The sequence below is a fragment of the Pinus tabuliformis genome, chromosome 9 (assembly GCF_031772625.1).
Source record: "Pinus tabuliformis cultivar Carrire ecotype Pingquan chromosome 9, CPIR1, whole genome shotgun sequence".
In the NCBI taxonomy this organism is placed as follows: Eukaryota; Viridiplantae; Streptophyta; class Pinopsida; order Pinales; family Pinaceae; genus Pinus; species Pinus tabuliformis.
The window spans coordinates 1,245,396,465-1,245,421,907 of record NC_142307.1 but is presented as its reverse complement, the minus strand read 5'-3'; the positions used below and the strand labels follow the sequence as shown (position 1 = coordinate 1,245,421,907).

General features: G+C 41.4%; 1 protein-coding gene across 5 annotated transcripts in view; it reads right to left on the bottom strand.

Moving 5' to 3' along the window:
- The window catches only part of LOC149153083 (nodulin homeobox-like), a 470,087-nt gene that overhangs the window by 372,541 nt on the left and 72,103 nt on the right, over nt 1-25,443 (bottom strand). For all 5 annotated transcript variants that reach the window (XM_089438602.1, XM_089438603.1, XM_089438600.1 and 2 more), the window contains 2 exons: nt 3,573-3,698; nt 3,329-3,487 (listed from right to left, as the gene is read on the bottom strand). In XM_089438602.1, the coding sequence (XP_089294728.1) occupies nt 3,329-3,487; nt 3,573-3,698 (285 nt within the window). The remainder of the gene's footprint in view (nt 1-3,328; nt 3,488-3,572; nt 3,699-25,443) is intronic.

The following is a 25,443-nucleotide window of genomic DNA, read 5'->3' as shown; positions in this document are numbered from 1 at the left end:
TTTCAAAGGCAGCCATTGGTGATCAGCATTAAGATTGCATCCTCCATATGGAAATTCTTGGCTTGGACGCTTTAACTTGAACGCTTTTATATATACGTTAGAGGATTGCACCAATTGGAAGTTCCAATGGACAAGAATCCCTGAAAGTGAAGGAAGCCCAAAAGTTTAGAAGCCCCTACGGTGTAATCAAGATGTCTTGCATTTGTTGAGGTAAATGAATGCGAAGAACAATGAATTTGCAAGCAAGACCATCATCATTTGATAGTACTCGCCATGTTGTTTCCAGTGGTAGGTTGCATGCCACATGGTTCCTCACAGTTGGGAAGATATGCCCTTCTAAAGTTGAAGCCCCAAAGTTTGGTCATGATGCCCCAAATGAATGATGTATTGGACGAAAATTATTGGCATAGAAAATTAAATGAAAATATATTGGACTTTGATAAATTATGTAGGTCTTGGTTGTTACAAATGGTTGACCAAGTCAGCGCTCAAAAAGGAGATTTGTATATTTTGAAAATGGTGTCAAAAGGAGAATTAAGGTCAGCCTCTTAAAATTTGAATTTATCAAATTAAATTTTTGCTAAATGGTCAGGTCAGCTCCTTTTTCAAGGGCATTTTATGGCAAGTCAACCCTCCTTTCGATCCTTTTGAAAGTGTATAAATAGGGCACTCATATGCCCTCCAAATGCATTCATTCAACTCTCGATTCTTCATTTGATTAACTCTGAAATTATGAGGCTAAGGGCGTTATTGAAGATCTGTAGCAGAGGACAAGTTCTTAAGGGTTTTTGGTTTTATTGTTTTATCCTTCTGTGTGGTGATTCACTTGACAGGCCAAGTTCTTTGAGGGCCATTAAAGTTATGTTCCGAGGCAGAGAAAAGGGTCGAGTTTGAGCAAGAAATCGTAGGAAATTAGGGTCGAATTTAGCCCTGTAGCAGACCGCAGGGGTGGCTGCGGGACAGGGGCTTGTGTAGGCTGAAGGACAAGGGCTGAACTTCAGGCCTGTGTAGGCCGCAGGACAGGGACCAAATATCCCTATGGAAGTCACAGGAAGGGTCGCGGTTAGGCCTGTTTAAGGCCGCAGAAAAGGGACCATAGTAGGGTATGTTGTAGGGTCACAATACCCTTGTGACAGCCACAGGAAGACCCCAATTCTAGGCCTATTTTGGCAGCACAAAGGTCTCCTTAGTGCAAAAGGACTAATCAGGCCCTTTTTTAATCATTGAAAGGGTTTATTAGGGTATGTTTGAGGCAGACCAAGGAACATGTTTTCTGTCAGGTCTAGCAGCAAAGGAGTCCCCTTTTAAGGCCTATTAAAGCAGCAACTTGAAGATCTTATTGGGGCTTTAGTTAAGCCTCAGTCAAGGGCTAACCAGGAGCTAGTTTATGGCTGAGCTGGCTACAATGAAAGTATTGTTGATGTGTTTTGTGACTGAGTACTAAAGAGATTAGAGCTTGTTGATTATGCTCCTTTCGAATTTATGAAGTGTTGTGGTTGTTGTAGTTCTATAATTGTTGCAGCTTGGATGCACTAGTTTGCAGATAGAATCTAAATTGCTTGATGATGGTGTAGAGTTGTTGCAGAGAGTTTATATTATTGATGTATCGCTAGTTGACTCTTATATATATGGTATTGTTGTAGAGTGAAATAGTATTGATTCATACATTGGTATGTTGGGTATGTATGGCAAGCTTGTACTTTATACAATGCTAACCAAAGTTGTTGATTCAGAATTGGTTATATGATGATGAGTTGCCACTACAAAGACAAAATCCTCTTGATGACTGAGTAGTGCTGACATGGTTATGTTGCTAAAAGTGCTTCTCTGAGGTCTGCTTGTATTGCTAGGTTTTGATTACTCAGGGTTGTCGTTGATCACAAAGATGCCATGAAAAGAGTCTTGTATATTATGTTGTTGATGGCAAGGTTTGACAATGAAATGTGTTGAGCAGAGTTATTGAGCTAGGGCTTGCATTGCAAAGAGGGAATTGGCTTGGTGTTTTTATGATCTTGTGTCTCCCAAGGCAGCAGTTGAGACAACTTAAGGTTGGGCACAAGGCAGACCTATGGCACATCGGATTGTGCATGTGGGCAAAAGCTAGTAGTGACATGATTTTGATTCTGTGAAAAGGGCAGTGTTGAGGAGAGTTATCTCATTGGCGACAACAGTAACAGCAGTGGCATTGACAACAGTATCGTGACATTATTATGACAGTTGCACATAAGTAGAGGTAGTGCAACAAGGTTGTTGACAGCAGTGGCATTGACAACAGTATCGTGACATTATTATGACAGTTGGACATAAGTAGAGGCAGTGCAACAAGGTTATTGACAGCAGTGGTTGGACAGTGATTAGAGAAGTGAGTGTAGTGGTTGATCAATGTGACCAGCGTGATCTATCTTATTCTTTTAACTTCTATTTTCAGGGTGGTAGGGTGGTGCAAGGCGATGATTGAAATCTCCTTTAGGTTGGAACCTGATAACACTTCAGGGTGGCAGGGTGGTGCTAGGGCAGCAGATTGACGCTAGCAGGGTGTTGGAGCATCCTGCCAGTTGGAGCTAGTAAAACCAGGGTGTTGCCACACCCTTTCAATTGGAGCTGATAAAACTAGGGGGTTGGAGCCTCCTTTTAGGAGTTGTTGGAGAATCTTGGAAGTTGGAGCTTCTTGTTCATGTAATCTTTAAGACATATATTAAAAACGTTCCGTTTTTTCTCCCATTTGGGTTTCCACGTAAAAATATCTTGTGTACTATGTGTGATGTTGTGCATTGTTGAATGGTATTGTCAATTTCTAATTTTTACATGATAATTTGCAATGGTAAAAAGTGTCTGATACTGATTCACTCCCCTCTGAATATTGGAGAATATTCCAACAAACACCTTGGGCATATAGACTCATTTCACTACATTCACTCAAAGCATCTTGGTGCCGGTGCTTTCTCTCAAATAGATCCCTTATTACATCTATTTATCATCACTTATAGTTTTTTCTCGTGTTCATTTCTAGTTTCTTATACACTTATGTGAATACATGTTTATGGTATCATCTTAGAATTCTTTAATTATTGATTTATAGTTGGAAATCATTTTGGAGGGTTGTAGTAGAATTAATCAGGTAGTTAAGAGTACGGGGGCTAACATTCATACCTACGTTCCCATGCTCATTTTCTACTAACATCAAAAGTTTTTCTAATATAATGCTAATAAAGAACATAAAATTTCTTTGAGCCAACATTTCAAATAAGCATGTATCCCCCCTAGCAATATTTCAAATATGAGAAGATTAACTTTTCTCACACTAAAAGAAAATCAAAATGGCCATAACCTGCTCAAGTTTGACATGTTGTGGAGCTAAATCACTGAGGGTATGCAAAAGTCGAACAGCACATAGCAAGTACTGGAGACGTAACTCAACACCATTTGAAGATACAAGAACAGCTAAAAGATGCAAAGGCAGCTGCCAAGCTACCTTTTCCATATCAACCTACATGCAACAATGTGTATATTATTCAGATCTATTTGGTCAACTTTGGATGTGCACATAATCAAAAAATGAGAGATAGCCACACCTTTATCAAAGAGCCTTTCTGAGTAATCAAGCACAATGTCAGATTATGAGAATCTTCCAACAATTTCTTTATTTCCTGTGAACTGTAGCTATGCAACTCTTCCACCGCAGCATAAAGATCAAGTATCTACACAAATAAAGTATTTTTGAGAAAAAAAAACTATGATGAAAGCCAATACAAATTACATAATCAGAATTTAATTTCTTAGTTCCTTTAAGGTCCAACACAATTTGTTTTGCTAGCTTGCATATTATAATTCATTTTACATGCCATTGTTAACTGTCTTAACTTTGTCTTTGATATTACCAAATATTTTGTCATGACGGAAATATCTAAAAACTAAGACTCTAGTTCAGCACATCTGATTAACTCAAAAGATCCAAAACATTTGAACTGTGATTATATAAAACAAGCTATATCCCCAGCCCCAATACAGTGGCATGGACACATAAGATTTATAACTACCACACAAATAAAAAGGGTCACTGATATGCCTTATATAGCCTAGCCCCATACAGAGTGGCATGGTTAGCAAGATTTAAAGCTACGACACAGATGGCATATCCCATAATCCAAACCTTTATAGTGGAATGTTCTCATTATTATTGGGATATAAATTCATGTCTATATCCAAGGATCAATGATTATGCCTGTCATAAACCTTATTTTCTTGATAAATAATAGATAAGGCTATGGTCCATGTACTTCAGTTTTTCCTTCCCATGTCATTTTCAGTCTCCTACTAAAGCCATTTCCATTATCAATTAGATAGACCAGTTCTCATTTTCAATTCCTTAAAAATTCCAAGCAAGATGTCTCTGTCATATCAAGTTCCCTCATGGCCAGTCTGAGCATCATGCCACAGTAGATTGAATTCCATTGAGGATTTAATTGACTTGATTCTTACATTAAAAATGCAAAGAACCAAATTCCTGATTTTTGTGATGCCAGGTAGTCACAAGCATGGTCCCCTAAGGCAGACTATAATCTTTTGACAATATTTTGTTAGTTACTTTTGACTCTCGAGTGGCTTTCCTTGTGGGGTTGAATGAATTGTTACTATTTCAAGTGTTATTTTACCAGCAATGTCTAGACTCTGTTAATTAATTATTTCTATTTTTTTCCGACCTAACTAGTTTCATTCTCACTGGTCAGTTTATTCAGCTTATTTTTCTATTCTATATTCCAGCAAATTCCTATTTCTCTATCTATTCGGCAGATATTTATCATCTAAGAAAAGTTATTGTCCATCAAGCAAAATGATTGCCTCAATTCGAAATCATTCAATTTAAGTGGTAAAAAAGCAGCGCTCATCAGTACGATGTCCATGGTCATTTCCCTCATCTTCCTCAACATTTTCGATGTTTTGAAAGTTCTGCTTATTGAACTTATTTTCTAGTCAAACACTTTCAATTCAGTGTCCCTATTCATACTACAGAGTATTATCTCTTAGCAAAACTAATTGTCCCCATAATTTTCTATGGGGGCAAAGATTGTGTTACTGGAATATGCATTATGGAGCAAAAACAACATATATGGTAGAAAACTAAGTTGCATGAAGCGCTGAAACGTTTCGGAGTTTCCAAAACGGGTATGTTTAGAAAAGCCACCTCCAAAAAATGGAAACGTCAGCCGAGCGTCGATTGAAACGTCATATATGTATATATATACAAAAAGAAATTTATAAATAAGTGAATAACACATTATCTTGCAAGAAAAGAGGGAATAAGACCTATAGATGACAATTTAGAAGGAAAACCAAGTCTATATTAACTCTCGTAAATGATTACATGATGGTCGAGTTTCGGCCGAGTTTCAACCGAGTTTAGGAGTTTCGGGTATGGGTACTGCCCGAAACGTCGCGTTCCTAGAAGTTTCGTGCAACATAGGTAGAAAATTAAGCGGATAGATGTCATAAAGAAAAAACGCAAAATGATAAAAACATGGAATGTAAGAAAAAAAGGATCGGGGACCGGAACTATAAAAAGGAAAATACAAAAAATATGGTGAACTGTTGAACAGTCACATGAGTATGGATTTGTTGCTGCGAAATCTAGCAGGCCCGGTGCAAAGCCTCATGAGCAGAGCCAAACCTTATGGCAACAAGAAAGGGTTGTCAATGTCACCTCAACAACCTTTCTCCTACTCTTTAGTGGTATTAACCACAAGTAAGGCATCACTAGATCACCTAAAGGATGTTCTAATCAATGTTGAAAAAATCGGCATCGAGAATAAATCGGCAAGGGTTTGGCAAAATTTAAAAAATACAAAAATATTCATTTTTTCATTTTTTAGCATCTAAATTATCCACAACATCAGATAAATGCATTGCCACATAAATATGAAAAAGAAAAAACTAATATATAAGATGTATAAGAAGTCTAGCACTACATCACATATCAACAGTGAATCATGTCCTTAATCCCGAACCCTGACTGAGTTTTAAGATTCAAAGTATCAACAAAAAATATAATAAATGTATCCCATCATCATCAATCCTCTATAATCAGATTAGGTACATAAACTAGTGAGTTCCTCTACACCTTTTATGGGAAAAGGTAACGGTTTTTCCTCTAGAAGAAGAAGGCTTTTGGGCTGGAATTGGACTGTAGCGTCCTCTAGAAGAAGCAATAGAAGGTAGCCCCTGTTGTCCTCTGCAAGTGACCATGATAGGTGGTGTCACCTCCTCCTCCACCTCCTGCTCCTCCTACTCTACCTCTCTCTCCCTTGCAGCTGCTACCTCCCCTGGTTCCTCCTCCTCTGACCAATTAGGGATCGATTCCATGACAAACCTCTCAGTCTCAACCCTCCATGCAGCAGTGGTGTCAATCTGACCCAATGAGATGGCATCCACGTCAAGGGTTTTCTGAAGTTGCCTCACCCACAATTAGAGATTCTAGTAGATGTAGACTATGTCATTTAAGGCGCTAGGACTCCAATCTGTATGAGGGTCATAAATTATAAATTAATAATTATAAAATTTAAATATTAAAAATAATGAATTACAATTTATAATGAATTCAAAATCTTAATTTGAATTTTTTTAACCTATTGCACTACTTGATGTGTATTTTTTCAAATATACTCCAGTTGCACTTGCATCCAAAGGAATTATATGTTTGGCTGAACATTTGAAGGCCAAGCTTTTGGAGATCGGGTACTTTGCACCAATAGTTTGTCCACCAAGCATCTAAAAATTAAAACAAATAAGAGAAACATAAGAAAAAAACTTGAAATTTGAAACTTCAAGCAAATTATGAAGATTCATGAAATTTGAAACAAATTGAAGCTTACCTAGCATTTTGGTCATCCTATCTTTAATAGCCATACTAAAGCTAAATGTGCTACCTGCCAACCTAAATATCTCCATTTCTTTAAAAATATTTTCACATGCTTGCTCAGATAGCAACATCCTCTCAACACGTGAGGAATCCATCCATCACCTCAACATCAAATTTGAAACCATAGGAGTAAGAAAACGCAAGGTTGAGGTAGATCCCTGTAGCATGAATGGGGCAATGAAGGGTATTGTTCCATCACTCATCAATCAGCCTCCATATCAATTGTTGTTTCTCAAACCCCTCTGTTGTAGCGGCTACAACCACCCTTCAAAATTTTGCCTTAGCCTCGTTTTGGAGCCTCCCTTCCAACCTTCACAGCAGCTTACCTTGCTTCATCAAGTTCACAAGCTTCAGTGTCTTTCTTGCACAAAGGCAGCCTGTCGGTCACAGCTTGATCCATTCCCCTCACAGGTTGTTCACCCGGACTTGGTCCAGCTGCAAGCTGAGCAGCTTCCCCTTGAAAATTGTGCATTTCTGGAGGGCAACCAACCTTCCCTCCGGAAATTACGCAATCCTCTCTGACAGCTTGCTGGGCTTCAGGATTGCACAATCCTACCTGCCAACACTCCCAGCAGGATTTGCGCAAATTTCCCTAGCAAGGCTGCTCAGCCCAGAATTTGCGCAAATTTGGGCAACAGTCAGCTGCTCTACCCAAAAATTGCGCAAATCTCCTGGGCAGCCAGCCCAGCTCCCAGCCAGAAATGCGCATTTTTCTCCAACAGTCGAGCAGTCTCTTGCATGTGCAGCTGAGTTGACCAGTTCCCTCTGGGACTGAGCAAAACAAACTTGCATGCATGGGATGCTTCTCCCAAGGCAGCATGCAAAGGCATCCCTTGTTTTAGGGATCTATGTTTAGCAGTTGGAGGTTACATGCAAGGAGCAATTCCGAAACCTCCCACCAAGTGTCACTTCCCCTAGATTCGTGGCATGCGCGTCACAACCTCGATGTTATCAAAACTCATCAACCAGACACTGCAGAGCTCATTCCTCACATCAACCTTGTAGCTCTGACATCCCACATCACATCTAGGAGCAGTCGGCACATTCAGCTTAGTTGTTTTGGGGTAAGCCCGCTTCCCATGCCTTGTGCTGCATTTCTGTCGCTTTTTGTGTTTTTGCTTGTGGGAGTATTGTTTTCTTGATTTCTTTGAACGCTTGTTGTCGTTTACATGTATACTAGCTTGTCCTAGCTCTGTTTCAATTTTCGTTGCTATCTCACTATTGTCACATGCATGAAACTGTTTTGCATGGACGTTCGCCCAACTGGCGAACTACCTCACCCACATGCATGTTGATCTGTTTGTTGAATCTTTCATTCATGTTTTGCATGCATTGTTAATCACTTCTGCTATCACTTAGTGTCGCCATGCATTCACTGACTTACTTGCTTTCAGTTGCCCATCGACGAGTCGGGCCAACCTTGGCCCGAGCTCTGCCTTCACCAAGGCTACATTGCGCAATTTGGGAAAGGAAGGTTCACCTTCCTCTCCAGATTTGCACATTCCTGCCCAGCACTGGCCTCTAGGACTGTTTTGCGCATTTCTAGAGGACAGTGGCTGCTTGGCCCAAGAAATTGCGCAAATCTGTCCCTAGGCCAATAGTCCTTCCCAGCTGGAATTGCACATTGCGTAATCCCAGCAATCAGTAGCCAGACTGGACTGTGCATTGCGTAGTTCCAGCAGTCAGTCAGTCTCCCAGCAGCCCAGACTGTGCCTTGTGCAGTCTTGGCAATCGGTCTCCCGACCTCCCGGCCGAAATTGCGCAACCTTCATGATCATGCACCTAGGTATGTTGCAAGTCAGTTCTCATGTTCATTTTGGTTTTCAACTGACAGATTGCTTTTCATGAGTGTTGCCATGTCTTCAGGTATCCTAGGTGTTCATCTACCTCTCAGCAGTACAGGTACAATGGTTTCCAAGAGAGCAGAGACGAAGACACCGTTCAGAGCACACTTGGGGATGCAGTCGATCAAGTGTCCATGGACTTGCCTACCCACAAAGACATCAAGTTGTTCGTAGACAAGGACATCAAGCAGCAGCATCATAACGAGCAGCATCATGAACAGCAGCTGAAGGCAGCATACCGAATGCAGTGAATGCAGCGAATGCAAGAGGAAGGTTGTTGACAACACAGAGGCGAAACAAAGTTGCAAGATCAAGCAGATCCACTAATAATGAAAGCAACTTTGGAGACTCAGGCTATGAAGTGACGACACGACATGAAGATCGCGCGAAGGCAAAAGATGGAATAAAGAAGGAGTTGCATATACTGAAGCAGCAACTAACGAAGAACATGAAGCTGCATAAACAGACGAATGAGTTGCAACAGGAACAGGAACAACAATGGGTGCAACATGCACTCACGGAGGAAACTGCGCCCGTACAAGTTAAGGATCCATCCCAACAGTTGACACAGAGCAGACATGGTGAGCAGTGTTGTTGATCGCATGCAAGGGATTCAGCAACATGCATATCGTTGAGCGCACGCATGCAATCCAACCCATTCAACACACTCACCAAGGCAAAGACAAGAAGCAAGTCCAACAAGGGCTGAACATGCACTTCGGCAAGTTGATGCGCATGACCATCAGCACGGACACTATGCATTAGTGTGTTGTCGGTTCAACCATACCCAAGAAGACCATGCGCATCTTAACAGACGAGTTGGATGAAGGGGCCGAACCAATGCACCGATTGCAACGAAGGCAAGAGTTGCTCAGCATGATGTCACCATGAGGTACATGCACACCATCACAGATGACCAAGCTTGGCATCAGCTCACCAACTTCACCATCACAAGCATGTCAAAGAGTTAGTCTCACCACAGCGGACCAAGTGTCAGTGATGTCTTGCAAGGCTTTCTCAAGCCATGTTGTCTCACATGAGTACATGTGCATTGTAATGTTGAGTCATGTCAAGTGTAAGTTGAGTGTCAACATTTGGATGCAACAATCATAGAGTAGGTGAAGAGTCATGAGGGTAGTTGAACTGTCACAAAGCGGAATGTGAAGGGTCACCCCACCCTTTGCTATAAATAGTCCCTCATAACTCATTGTATAGGCTTTTGGTCAACCAAGCTTCTACTAAGACTGTCTTGAAGAAGGCTTGGACAGTATTGTAACACGCCTTGGCTTCTCCACTGCACGGAGCTAGTACATCTCTTTGGAGGAGCAGGTGGATGTGGTTGTAACGTTTCACTGATGGGGCTAGCAAGTTTACATGGATGTATTGTATGATTGGAACTTACACTTTAATATAATAAGAGCCAGCACATTTTCATGCATATGTTGTTATTGTAGTTGGACTGCTCCGATTGCCTTAATGATATATGTTGTTTAACTTACGTATTTTTGTATGAACTGATTCGCATGCAATTATATGAATCTTGTTGTTAATGTGTTGTATATGTTGTTAATGTTGTCACCATCCATGTCGACTGCTCTACCGGACACCAGACAGACCTTTCACATGAACCTTGTTGTAACAACCGTTGCACTCATTCGGACTGATCCGTGAGTGCTGTACGTGTTATCTTACCTTGTATGTTGTGACTACCGCATCCGAGTGGACTACTCCGTCGGAAGCTGTGTATGTCCTTTTGTGTTGTGTGTTCCTAGCCGAGTTGGGATTGATCCCTTTCAACCTAGAACTCACCTTCACCCTTTTCTCCCCTTTTGTGTTAGAACCTCTCATACATCTTCCTTGACTCACTGCAGCAGTCACACCCTTGCTACTGACAGAGTTATCCTACTTGCCTCTGTGTGACATCGCGATCAAGGCATTACCTTACAACCCACTGTTGGGACTCCTACACCAAACGGTCTGAGGTCTAATTGGGACTTCTTAACGAGGGGATCCCCTTGACATGTTGGCAGGTCCAGCACCGTCAACACCCTCATAATAGACATGGATGGCTTCTTTGGCTCTATCCATGGCCTCATACAAGTAGCCCATTGTGGGATTATTTCAATCAACAAATCGAAGAACCCTTACCAAAGGTTCAGAAATGGCACACACCTCCCCCATTCCTGCCCAAAATCTCTCTTGATATGAAACTAGTCTGCATATGGCCTCTCCCTCCGGTTTGCTACTAAAAGATGAAGCACACCACTTCGGTGAAAGACACATGGTCTTCACATCCCACCAGCTTGTTAGCTTCTTCCTTCTTTTTTTTATGTGTCGACCTTATAGGAGGTTGTGTAGTAGGTGTGGTTCTAGGACCACAAAATGATGAGGTAGTTGATGTTGGAAAATCCATAGAGATGGCAGTTAAAAAGATTTTCCTTATTATGACATTAACTTGTGATGTTTTCATTATTAGTATTAGATCTCTTAATTATCTTTTCTTATCATCAAGATTAATGCCAAGCAACAAAAGAAGAGGACACAAGATATAGGCACTCTTCCAGGGCAAAACCCCCCTCGAGGGGAAAACCCAGTCACAAATTCTTCCTTCATTAGATTCAAGATGAGACGACCAAGACCTTTACAAACTAGACTAGACTCCCTCCATCAAGTCACCCTCCTTCCTTTCACTGTGTTAGCATCATCACTGCAATACAACTTAGATCTTCTTACTGTGATGACACCGAAATATAGTGTCACCGAACCTTCCTTACTGTAGTGGCATCTAACCTTCATCACTGTAGTTGCACCAAACTGAGATAATACTTTACTGTGATAACACCAAGTGATAGCACCTTCCTGCAACAGTACCGAGAGTATGCTTGTACCCTATCCTCCTTGTTCCTTGTCCGAACATCTGTAGTAACCCCGAAATACATGCCTCTGAAATGCTTATTCAAATTGTTTTGTGGTCACCGAAATTCTCCACAGAGATATCTGAATCTCTCTGAAATCCGAGCTTCTGTTCCTTATGGAATGCGAGCTACTGTATCGAACCTTTATCTCTGAAAATCCGAACTTCTGAGATGATACTAATGCGAATACCTTAGCTTGGTATATATAGTGGTTCCTCCATATAAATGAGCCGACATGTCTTCATGAAAGGTTTGTCTCCATTTTAAGTTAGGTCGACTAGTAGGCTGACTTGATAAAGACTTCCTTGAGGACTTTGAAGAGGCCGAGTAGATTACTATGTTGAAGGGGATGACTTGATGGAGGAGTCAAACAATAAATGACTTTGACAAATAACCTAAGGCCTTCAATGGAGGCTTGACCTAATACAAATGACCCAAGCATGAAACCCATGCTTTTAATAAGTCAATTTCAATAATAATAAAATTATTTTTGACAAATATATTACATTTTGACTGCAAGTACAATTATGAAGACCAAACCTATTTAAATTTTCCAAGACTCCCTCTTAACTAGGGAGGTATTCATATTTACATATAACCAAGGAGGTACAAGGAAGATCTCAAACCATATCATCTATGAAGAAGTTTAGGCACCACAATGCCATGGACTAAATTCTTAACCAGGGCAATCTATCCATTGATCTCTCAACAATTTAGGCACCGGAATGCCACGGACTTGATTCCTGACTAGGGAAATCTATCCAAGTGGGACAAAGATGGACTCAAGCTTTTAGCCTCTCTAGGTACCATTAGGCTTACTTACTAACCATCAACCCAAGAATCCAAGTGCATGTTAGAGCTCAATGACCAACACCACCTTTCCAACTTCGAGACCTAGACATCAACACAAAGTGTCGGCCATATGTCCTCCCAGGCAATGCTTCACTCACAAAGCCTCATCACCCCTTGATCCAGCAGATCAAGGACAACAAATCTCTCCCGATCAAACTGATCGATAACCAGCATGCTATCAAAACCTTCGAGAGATTTACATGTACAAACACAACCCCAATCAATAATATACTTTCACATGTACATAATCAAATACAAACCTCCAGGGTCTTCCAGACAACTTGATGTTGCTTCTCAACTTTTTCATAGTAGGACTATCAATCGAATCTTTGACAGAAGATTCCTCAATCATACACTTTCCTTTCCTACTTCACATGTAGCAACATATCCTTCATTCTCCAATCAAAACTATGCTCTCCCTCTCAACCAGGGAGATTTCCTTTATCCAGGCTCCCTCTTAACTCAGGGAGATTTCTTCTATTCAGGCTCCCTCTTAACTTGGGGAAATCAGCTTCTTCTTTTTGTCATCAGAGAATCTTCCATGGCTTCCATCCTTCTTATCAAAGTCATTCATATATCATGCTTATCACATCAATTTTACTTACGATCATTTTCACCAATTTGAAGATGATGTACCTGCACAACTTAGATAGCAACTACAACCAAAATTATAGAAGCATGGAATTAGCCATAACATAAATCTTATAACAGAAGTGTTGATTTCGAGTAGCATCGGATGTGCTCTAACCATGAAAATTGGTGGAGAGGCTAAAGCACATGAGATCTCCAAGACCCAGAAATGGTTTGGGCAGATTCTAACCGGTTTGGGAGATATTAAAATAATTAATATTTTTAATGGAGTTCCTAAGTCTAAACTTAGGAAAAATAAAATATTAATGGGTATTAATATAAAACTGGGTTAGAATGTTCCAAAAGTCATGGATCAAGCCAAATCTAATCTTAGCCGTTGATTAGAGATTTAATCTCGGCCATTGATGGACCAATGAGAAAAGTATAAGAGGAGGCTTGAGGTTCAGTTGAAGAATACACCAGAGTGATTAGTCATTCTATTCTCTAGAGCGAGGTTTGCTAAGAGAGATAGAATCAGTGATCAGCAGCGAGATGCAGTGAATACATAGCAGAGAGGCAGAGTTGGTACCAGAGAGACAACGCAGAGCTGGGAGAGATTGACACAGAGGCAGCTAGGTGCTACGCAGAGGTAGCTAGGAGTTGCACAGAGCCAGGAGAGGCCAGTGTGTGTGACGCAAAAGGTCTAAGGGCTGACGCAGAGGCTACAGAAGCTGATGCAAAGGCTAGCAGAGCTGACGTAGGGCCAAGAGGCAACGCTGGGAGGTTTTCGTGGGGCAGACTGGGTGCTGGTGAGCCAGGAAGAGTGACACAGTCCCTATCAGAGTGACGCGGAGCAATGGAAGATGCAATTGTTACAGTGGGATTGTTCATCCGGTGATTAATCAGTCAGAATATCTGTCTACGAGGAGAGGTACTATTGCCAAGGGCATTCTCTGTTGGGTGAGTCATTTCTGGCACCCTGGTTGTATTCTGAAAACTGCATAATAATAAAACCCTTTGAATAGCTGCACCGGTTTTCCCACATTGGGTTTTTCCGGGGACATTTGCCCAAAAATAACGGTGTCACTTGTGTGCTTGTTTTTCTTTCAGTTGATGATCTGTAGATGTTGATACTGTACTTGTGTTTATTTTCAGTATTTACATGGTAAATAACTTGTTAGGTAATTAAACAAGTAGGAAGAAATAAACCAGATAGTACAGGAAGAATTTCTAACAGGCTAAACTTAGAAATTCCAACATGTATCAGAGCGAGGTTGCAGATCACAGCATAACTGAAGGCATCATCTAGCATAGCAGTAGCAGCAGATTCAGCTGTCCCGAGTGACAGAGTTGATCCGTGCAGAAGGCGACAAAGGAAGGAGTGAGGCAAAGAGACTGCGTCATCAATCTGGGCCAAAGAGAGGCCAACGCAGAGGCTGTGGGAGGCAGAATCAGGCTCACGCAGAGGCCAGGAGGGCTGACACAGTTGGCTGAGGGAGCTGATTTGCCAGTGTCGGGATTGCGCAGAGCCAAGTGGCTCAATCCTTCAGTTGCTGGGGCATAGGAGGTTGTGGGTAGTTTGCGGAGCAAAGCTGGTGGGGTACTGTGGTCAGAACAGTACCTAACAGGGCAAGACCAAGGTGGAGGAAGTTGTTGCCGAGGCAGATTTCTAGCCAAGGAATCCTGATCAGTGTCAGACGATCGGAGTGGGGCAACTTGACGTTGGCAGAAGGATTTCCAGAAGGGAAATCGAGACTCAGAGGGATTTGAACCAAGAACTTCGAGACGAGAAATTGAGACTCAGCAAGAGTCAAACAAAGGACTTACAGGCGAGAAGTTGAGAGACTCGGAGGAGTCGAAAGAAGAGCAGTATAATGGCCGTGAATGGACTGAGAGATTAGGATAGGTTGGACGGAGCATCCAACTTCGTAGTCTGGAAAGCCGGGCTCTTGTCCATTCTAGATAGACATCACCTCAAGGGCTTCGTCACGAGAGTGATAGCTATCCCAGTTGACCCGATAGCTAATGAAAGGTACGAGGAGGCAATGGCTAAGGCTAAGTGCATCATCCTTGATGGGGTCAAGGATCATGTGGTACCACATATTGCCGAGAAGGAAACGGCAAAGGAGATGTGGGATGCCTTGAAGACATTGTACCAGCATACTTCCGTGCAGAGGAAGATGCTCCTGGAGAATCAGCTAAGGGCATACCAAATGCAGAAGGAAGAGCAGATAGATGTCTTCCTCGGTCGCTTGAAGGAAATTCGTGACCAGCTAACTTCCATAGGGGCCACGCCGTATGAGGAATTGATGGTGAGGACCGCACTGAACACAGTTTCTGAGGATTGAGAGGTATTTGTCTAGAGCATATTGGGCAGGTCGAGCCTTCTAGATTGGGAGGAATTTTGGGCAGCTCTTCGTCAAGAAGAGATCAGACGAGTGACTAAGGCGGGGAATAGCGGAAAGGGGTCAGAATCAAGGAGGAATAAGAGGATGCGGCTCTAGCATCTGCGGGAAAGCAGGAGAAGAGAAAAAAGAAGGACCTCTCCAAGGTCAAATGCTTCCATTGTGGGGAATTGGGTCATTTTGCAAACTAGTGTCCTAGGAAGAAGAGTAAGGGAGAGGCTTCTGAGACCAAGGCAGCGCCAGTGAGGGCGGAGAAAGAAGTCAAGGAGGATGACGATTGTGCCATGAGTGCTCATGTGCCACTTGAGAAGAAATGGGGAGACATCGAGCTGTAGTCAGACGGACTACAGGCGATGAGAGGCAGGATCCTTGAGGTGCCCAACCTCTTGGATTATACCTTGCTACGGGAGCCCCGAAGAGGAGTAACAAGACTGGCGGATGTCGGTAGAGACGGATGCAGATGGAGCGACAAAGAATGCTACAGTGCGAGAGTCCCAGGACAGCGCGAGGCTAGCAGGCTGCAACAGTGCAAGAGGCACGGAAGTAATACACAGTGCAGAATGGCACAGAGAGGTGTGCAACAGTGCGAGATGCAGGGAGTTGTTGTAGCGGCGCAGAGGTCAATAGAGGGAGCACTTGTTAGCAGCAGAGGGAGCTTCAGCATCGGGAGTGTTTCTAGCCTGACAAGGGATGTCAGAAGTCGAGTGGATTAGTTACTTACTTCTCAGTAACTGAGTTGCAGTTAGCAGTGGCAGTGCTATGGGCAGCACGATGCAGCATGATGAGAAGGGATGCAGTGCTGGGAGGATGGACCAGCAACAACACGGATGCAGAGGGAGTTGTCGTACGGATGCAGCAGTGGTAGTGTAAGGACCATGGGCAACAGTGCAGAGGATGTTGGGTAGGGAGGCCTAGCATTAGCACAGAGACCGGTGTTAGATAATCAGGGTGATACTCAGCGTGAAGTATTACTAGAGCACAGTCCTCACTAAGAGGGAGTGTTGATTTGGGGTGGCATCGGATGTGTTCTAGCCATGAAAATTGGTGGAGAGGCTAAAGCACATGAGATCTCCAAGACCCAGAAATGGTTTGGGCAGATTCTAACCGGTTTGGGAGATATTAAAATAATTAATATTTTTAATGGAGTTCCTAAGTCTAAACTTAGGAAAAATAAAATATTAATGGGTATTAATATAAAACTGGGTTAGAATGTTCCAAAAGTCGTGGATCAAGCCAAATCTAATCTTAGCCGTTGATTAGAGATTTAATCTCGGCCGTTGATGGACCAACGAGAAAAGTATAAGAGGAGGCTTGAGAGTCAGTTGGAGAATACACCAGAGTGATCAGTCATTCTATTCTCTAGAGCAAGGTTTGCTAAGAGAGATAGAATCAGTGATCAGCAGCAAGGGGCAGTGAATACATAGCAGAGAGGCAGAGTTGGTACCAGAGAGACAGCGCAGATCCGAGAGAGGTTGAAGCAGATGCAGCTGGGTGCTACGTAGAGGCAGCTGGGTGCTACGCAGAGGCAGCTAGGAGTTGCCCAGAGCCAGGAGAGGCCAGCGTGTGTGACACAAAGGGTCTAAGGGCTGACGCAGAGGCTCCAAGAGACACAGCAGCGCTGGGAGGTTTTCATGGGGCAAACTAGGTGCTGGTGAGCCGGGAAGAGTGACGCAATGCCTATTAGAGTGACGCAAAGCAGTGGAAGCTGCAATTGTTACAGTGGGATTGTTCATCTGGTGATTAATCAGTCGGAATATCTGTCTCCGAGGAGAGGTACTACTGCCGAGGGCATTCTCTGTTGGGTGAGCCATTTCTAGCACCCTGGTTGTATTCTAAAAATTGCATAATAATAAAACCCTCTAAATAGCTGCATCGGTTTTCCTGCATTGGGTTTTTCCGGGGACATTGGTCCAAAAATAACGGTGTCACTTGTGTGCTTGTTTTTCCTTCAGTTGATGATCTGTAAATGTTGATATTGTACTTGTGTTTATTTTTAGTATTTACATGGTAAATAACTTGTTAAGTAATTAAACAAGTAGAAAGAAATAAACCAGATAGTACAGGAAGAATTTCTAACGGGTTATACTTAGAAATTCCAACAAGAAGCATTAGACATAATCAACAAGAGACTATACTTCAACTTCTTGCCCAGGTTTTGTTACAAACCCTAAATCACATCCACATCTCATCAAGATATTAAGCTCATTATATCTAGGGTTTCAATATTCTTTCAACGACAAGTTCCTTCATATAGCAAACCCTAGAAGCAAATCAAATCAATAAATCTAACAACTTTCAGAATTCATATGTTAGACTCTTCACTAAGATTTCATACATATCCTAGATTTCATACATGAGCTTTAATCAATCAAAACCAATCACAGCTTAATTAGCATCATGACTAGCATCTACTAGGGTTTGATGTAAACCCTAGATTTCCATCTATGAATTCTCGACAATCACTATATAGATTCAAAGATTCCAAATTGTCATATCACATATACTAGAGAATTTTAACTACTCTATGGTTTAGCTGCAAAACCCTAGATTTTCAAACAACATCATCCTAGACCATCAAACTTTGACTAGGGCTTGTTTCCAAACCCTAGGACTCGTGACCATTAACACTTAAGTCAACACATATATCTAGGAATTCATCAGTATATCATAAGCACATCATATGTCAATCATAGCCATAACACATGTCGAGCAATATTAACATATTAGACATGTATCGATCTAGACCAAGCTCGGGTTTCAACAAGATGAACACATACCTAGGGTTTCATTCCTAGGACTTGTTGCACTCAAATTGTCAAAGTTCCTAGGAAGCGGAAGTACTAACTTTTTCAACAAGGATCGGATCATATATCAGCAGTTTGTGTGTCATGGTCATCCCATTCTGCAAGTTATATATTGTAAATGATCTTAGTAACACAATGAGTCTATGTAACAACCTAATATTAACATAATAGACGAATTCCATCCTAGGAGGTTTTTTAAACTCATTGATTACCTGTGTTTTTCAACACAGCTAATCAGCAGCATTTTTTCCCTCCAACTTAAACCCCCAAAGCTAGGGTGAAATTTATTGTCGAATTATTAGGTGAGTACTAGTGTTTTAGTCGAGTCTGATGTAAAAGTGGTTTGGAAATAATTTAAGCTAATTGGCTAAATTATTTTATTACAAAACACTTGGTTTACTAAATCATATTGAGTCGCAGATGGGTTATGTGTCTTAAGGGTCTAAGACGAATGTGTATTCCCTCTTTGAGTCTTGTAAAAGAAAAATCATATGTATTAAAGAGTTGGAAAAATAATTAATCCCCTCATGTGTAAATTAATTATTTTTCTGGCAAAATAAAATTAAATCCTAAGCCAGAAAATTAATTAATTAATTAATTAGAGTCAAAATTAAATTGTCTAGGAAAAGAAATTCTCCAAATGGAAAAATTCGTGGGTCTTGAAAGAATCAATGAAGAATATTGTCTTTTTCAAGAAAATTTGGACCCTTGGACCTTGCTGGTTAAGTCAAAGTCAATTTTTTGAAGAAATCTGCACCATACACTTAGCAAATGTTCCAGGGTTCAAAGGATTGTTCCCCGTTGCAGAGGCAGGGCTTATGTCACCATTCCAGCCCTTACAGATGGTCCACGAGCACTTCTAATCCATTTCAAGACCCATGAGGATAATCTTGTGCCCCCACACCCACTTAGGAGAACCACAAGTTTTTACTTGGAAAACAAGGGGCCAACCCTTTGTCCACTATGTTGAGAGTCCATTTCTACATCATGGCACCATTTGGACTTCATTTGGCCTCCTCAAAGGCCCAACGACTCACTCAGTTGATCATTCGACCCTCTTGCGAGACTTATTCATGTATTATTGAGCTATTTGGTGGGCTTGTCACCAAAAGTTAGTGTTATTATGCACATTATTTTATTCTAGGGGCTAAATTAGAATTTAGGCCTAATTAGCTAAATCGAATTCATTAAGAAGTGTATAAATAGAAGTGTGATGGAATCATTTGATCATCATCACTTGGATTGATCATTCTCTCTTAAGACATTTTCGCTATTTTTTTTGGAGAACGAAATTTGATGGGTGGATGAATTTTGATGTTTGGATCAGTGTTGCACGAAACGCTCCCCCCCCAGGATCCAAACCAAGAACCACGTCCCGTACGGATCCGTGGGGGATCCGTCGTCGGATACGTGATTCGGAATTTTGGAACCACAGACCAGGGCGACAAAAACGGTTCCTAGAAATTCGGAACCATGCCAGCTCGATCCGCGGTTCCGGATTTCCAACCACAGATCCGACAATGGATCCTTCCCGGATCCGCGGCAAATCAAGCATGGATCCCAAGCGGATCCGAAGGGAGACTGGCGGTTCCACAAGGTTTCATACGGTTCTAAAAAAAATAAAAGTAAAAATTCTTTGACTTAAGTTGGGTTGGGGCTTCTCGGACACTCCCAAGGTGCTCCCTTGATGCTCCTTAGATGCTTCCTAGATGCTCCCTCATGGTAATGTTAAATTCTTAAAGTAAAAGTGACATTCTCCTTTATTTTTCATTTTCATCCTTTTACTTAAATTTTTAACATTACCATGAAATGACTCAGGATGTTTGAGAGTGGTTCCAACCTCATCAGACTTCATATGGAGAAAATAGAATTTCATATCCTATTCAAAATTCAGCAGACTTAACAGTTTTCAAGAATTCAGGATCAATGGGATTGTGGCATTTCATTAGATTATATCATGTATGAGGGTATGTGATTAGCATTTAATCAAGAGCACCAAGCCCTATATGTACCCTAGTGTTGGTGGTGTTAATTGTTGAACTCCTTTGTCATGCCCTTAGCAAAAAATTACCTTTCAATCAAGTCAAAATCATTGATCAAGCATGTTAAGCTTTTTCTACCATATTTTAAGGCTTGGATTAGGTAGTTTGATCAAAATTTGGCAATGTTGACTAATATCCCTAGATAATCGAGGTAGAGGCAAAGGCTAGACGAGGAGAAGAATCTAGATTCTAGGTGGTTGATGCTCGAATAATTAATCATTAATGTACAATGGATGCCATATCTATCTTGAATGATGTACAAATATGCATGCTTCCATATCTTTTACAACTAATTTGGTATTTTGGATTTTTTTTAATATAAATGCAAAAAAATATAAAAAATATTATATATATAGTAGACACTCCCAAGACGCTTCGCTTCCTAGATTTTTGGGAAATGATGCTTCCGCGTCCCCGCTTCGTGCAACGTTCGTTTGGATATCTTCATTTTTATCTTGGAGCTTCTATATTGGCATATGATGATGATTGGATATACTTGTTCTCACATGTAAGTGCTCTTTTAATGTTATTTTGTCATTCTTTTCTATGTCACATAAATGATGCTGGGATTTTCGCTATACTAAGCCAAAATTTTGTTGCTTTTCTTTGGTAAAAGGGTATAAATTTGTCTTTTATTATCATTGCATCATGTTATGGGCTATGTTTGAATAAGTGAATGTTCCTAGATATATTTCATTGAAATTTATGTTGATAAGTCATCACATATTGCACATTGAAGTATAAAGACCTTGAAGCAATTTTCCTCATGCCCTAATTGTCATGTGAAATTATTCTAGAGGCCTCCTTGACTGAATGAAACCATCCTAGTCATTGGAATCTTCTTGACTCCATTTCTCCCAAAGGAATAGGCACTGGTCTTCCATAGGTGATCACCTTAAAGCATATTTTTCTCACCTTCTCCCTTTCTTTCTAGGCCTAGCCTACATAGGTCACCTAGAGCATCACTTATCTCACAATCTAGCCATCCAAATACTTCGATTTTTGGTCCACAATTGCGCTATAGTTTCCTCTAGAGACCCTCCAAATTTGAAGCAAATCTAACAATGGTATCTTAAGATATTGCAATCCCTTGGTTGGTGACCTCATTGGGATTATTGCATTAAATTCAAAGAAAAAATCTCCTTTAATCCCTATCTCCCCCTCAATCAGGTCAAGCACACCCTTTGTCATGTCCCTTCTCAAACACATTTGTAACAGGGTGCTGCTACACAATTTTGCACAATTTTGACGAAGGAAGAGAACCCATCATTTTCGACTTAGGGACTTAGGAGGCAATTCGACATAATTTGGTTGCTAGTGGAATGTGGGGGCCACCCACATGGGAATTCAAATTGGCTCATTCGAATAGCTTGGAGGGAAAGTCGAATAGGTGGATGGAGGGGCCCACATGAGGCAAGGGAGGCCCAAGGAGTTATAAGGAGGGAGCAACTCTCATTTTGGGATTTTTTTCATACATATTGCAAACAAAATCACTTGATTGTTCACTCTGTTATTTAGCTAAATCAACCGGTTGTTTAGCCACGAATCTCTCAAACGGGAGATTCAACCTCTACTTCGGGAGACCATCTGTGCCCGCCCTAGAGAGGCATTTCTACAAGGATTTCAAGAGTTCTAGGGCAGTGACATAGAACCACCAACCAGCACAGAGCAAGGAGTGTTTATTTCTGGGCAGCCAGGAGACACGCAGAGGGAAATTGAGGTAAGCAAAGATTTGATTGCTTGTCCAGGAGTTGGGGCGCTGAGGTAGCAGCATTAGACCAGCGCTCTTGCTGGGTTTTACAGCCAGTTGAGCCAGCATTCTAGCAATTCGAACTTTTGGGCTAGGGGACAGCATAGAGGCCACACAACAGATTTCCGTGGTACTTGGCAGCAACTGAGTTGGGCCAAGAGATCATCCAGGGAGTCAAGGATTGGATAGCACGGGCGAAATCAGAATTTTGGAGAAGTTTTCAAGTGGATTTACAGGCAATTTCCAGCAAGTCAAAATTGGCAGCCAGCACTGAGATGAGGCTCCAAGGGGGTCGAAAATCAGAAGTCTAAACCAACCAAAATCCTTTCTGGGTTTTTCTGGGTTTTTGACAAGGATCCCAAATATAAAGTTTCATAATTTTCTGAGCACCGGAGGTGGGGTTTTAAGCCATATCTTTGCAACATACAATGTAGAATAGCTGGGGATTGAAGAGTGCCTTTGGGGGTCGATTTTGGAAAGTCCAAATCGAGCCAAACCATTTCTGGGTTTTTGTGGGTTTTGGCCAAGGAGTCTGAGGTTAAAAGCATATAAATTTCTGTGCAGTTTCAGTGCACCTTCCAACCATTCGAACTTCAGCAGAGCAGTGGTTTCTAGGCAGCGCAGTGCAGATTGGTGCAGTAGCTAGGCAGCCTTTAGCTCAACCATTTTCCTACCTGGGTTTGGTCCTGCTTGTCCTTTCAGGCAAGCTCAGGTGCACCATTCCATCATCTATTGTATTTGACTTGTAGAAATATAATAAAATGGCTCAGAAGTTCTCCATTTGCAACTTCTATATGGGTATTTGTTGAATATTTCGTTTTTGTAATTTGTTGCATGTATTATTTGCGTGTATCACTTGTATTCCTATTAAGGATCATTACACCCTTGGTTGATCAATTCCATCCCCTTAACCTAACTCTGGGTCCACTCGGCCCCGTGTGGTCCCATAACATTTTAAAGATCAATCCACAAAGATCACTTGGAATCTGAGTTTCCACAAGAATTTTAGGGGCTAGGAATCTCCTTGACAAGTCATATACTCAAACCCTAGCCCTTGGAATTCCCCTAATCCCTTCTTAGAGAGCCTTTCATCATGCTTTCCAAGCAAGTAAGCCATACAGTTGAGCCTCTCTCGTGAATAGGCTTCTAGGATCACCTTTCACCCTATCATCGATCCATTCATCTTCGTGATCCTCATTATATCGGGTCTCCTCCCATCGGTGAAAATGCGTAAAGAGTAGGGAGCCTTAGCTGAGGTGGCAGTGGGTTATTGCTCCATTGTTGCCCTTGGCCTAGTAGTTTCCCTATATGACCCCTACTAGTTTGGGTGGTAACATTTTGACGTCGTTGCCGAGGACACGAGACGTGTATTGTTCCCCATACAACATATTGACATATCATTATTGGCGACTCCATTGTAAAAACGAAGCCCTAGTTCTTCATTGAACTTTAAGGTCGATGCTTGTAGGGTGAAGCAAGCATTTTTTAGGTGTCTCTACATTCACCCTGGCCACTTCGTTGTTACTCTTAATGTATAAAAATCATAAGAAATGGACTATCTGAAGGAGCATGGTTTCCCCCCTTCTCCCTATAATGACCTTACAACTGAAGAAGTTCTAGAGCGCCCAGAAATCGAAGCATGGATCAAGGGTTGGATGCCTAAGTTCAAAGGGAGTCCTAACCAAGATCCCAATAAACATCTTGACCACTTCTTTTAGGTCTTAGCCCCAGTAAGGATTAACAATGAAGATACAATTATGAGATTATTGGCCTTGTTACTTGAAGGTCAGGCTAAAGATTGGTATGACACCCTCCCACATGAGATTGCCACTAATTATGACAATTGTGAAGGTATTTTTCCATAAATATGGGGTGGCATCCCTCATGAAGAGTGGGAGGCTCTTAGAGACGCCTCTGTGAAAAGCTACGCAATGAAATGAGTAATCTTGGTAAACGTGAGAAGGAGAAACACTCCTCGTGGTACGTGTGATAAAGCCCCAAAGGAAGGTCCCACTAAAGAGGTTGGAGATAACTTTAGTGATCTAAGTGATAAGCAGGAAGATGAATCTTTGTTGGGTCCACATGATGAACCAAATGATTTTATGAAGACAAGTGTTAGGGAAGGTGAGGCCATGGAAAGTGAAGCTAAGGATGATCTTACCTTTCTCAAGGATATCACTCCTGGTGACTCTCCTTTTGAAAACCTTGAGGAAGGTGATCCCATGAACTCCTTGGAAGATGACATTGGAGATTATTTGCACACTGAAAGGGAGAATTGGGAAATCGTTGGTCCTCAATTTGATTGTTCTCCCATTTATGATACTGACAAAGAGGATGAGGTTGAGATGGGTTTTCCCTTTCTCTCAGGCATTATTTATGATGACATACCCATTGATACCCTTGTGAAGGAGAATCGTTATTTTAATTTGAATGAAAAAGGGCAGTGGGAAGTAATTGACTCTCCTCTTCGGGAAAACCAAATCTTTGATACTGATAATGAAGAAATCGACAAGGCTCCTACCTATGATTCTATATTCAAATCACTTGAGCCTTTAGATTATGATTTTAAAGAAGAAAAACCTGTTGAATATAATACTTCACCCTCCCCTTTGCCTTTTCCTTTTGTTCGTCATTTTAAGTCTTTTACAAGTGATTCCCTCGCCCCTTTTCAGATGATCTCAAGAGACCATGAGCATGAGCCCTTTCCCCCTTCTGAGTATGGTGTCAAGGAAGAACCCCTCATTAAATATACTTTATCTCCCTTGACACACCCTCACGATTATGATCACTCTATAGCCTCCCCTCTCCAATGTGACCATCACCATGAGCAACCTATTTGTTGCACTCCTCCTTTCCCTCACCCTTCGTTCCCCTCTCATCACAACCTTGTGGCATCTACAAAGCATAATATTATAAACAATGATTGTGATAAGGAGTTCTTGAGACTGATCATTCATTCCAACATTGTGTACTTAGAAGGAAATCCTGACACTTCTAGATTGACTTATTTTCTTTCTCCTTGGACTTCCCTTTACCTCGAATGGAGATCATGTTTTCCCGCTTCATCCTCTATGTGACCATGTCCACATTCAATTTGGGATTTGCTACGAGTAATCATACTGGCAGGCATATGTATATTGATGAGATGATATATTGGTTGCATTGGCTTTATGATTACACTTAGTATTAGCCTTACTATATGCATGTTAGGATAGGATGCATTGCATGTTGATTTTCTCATTAGAACTAACATCATATGATATTTCTCATGATAGATTAAGTTGCATTTAGATTAAATTTGCATATCTTTTCTTTCCTGTTGATTTTTACGGCCTAATACTAAGCATG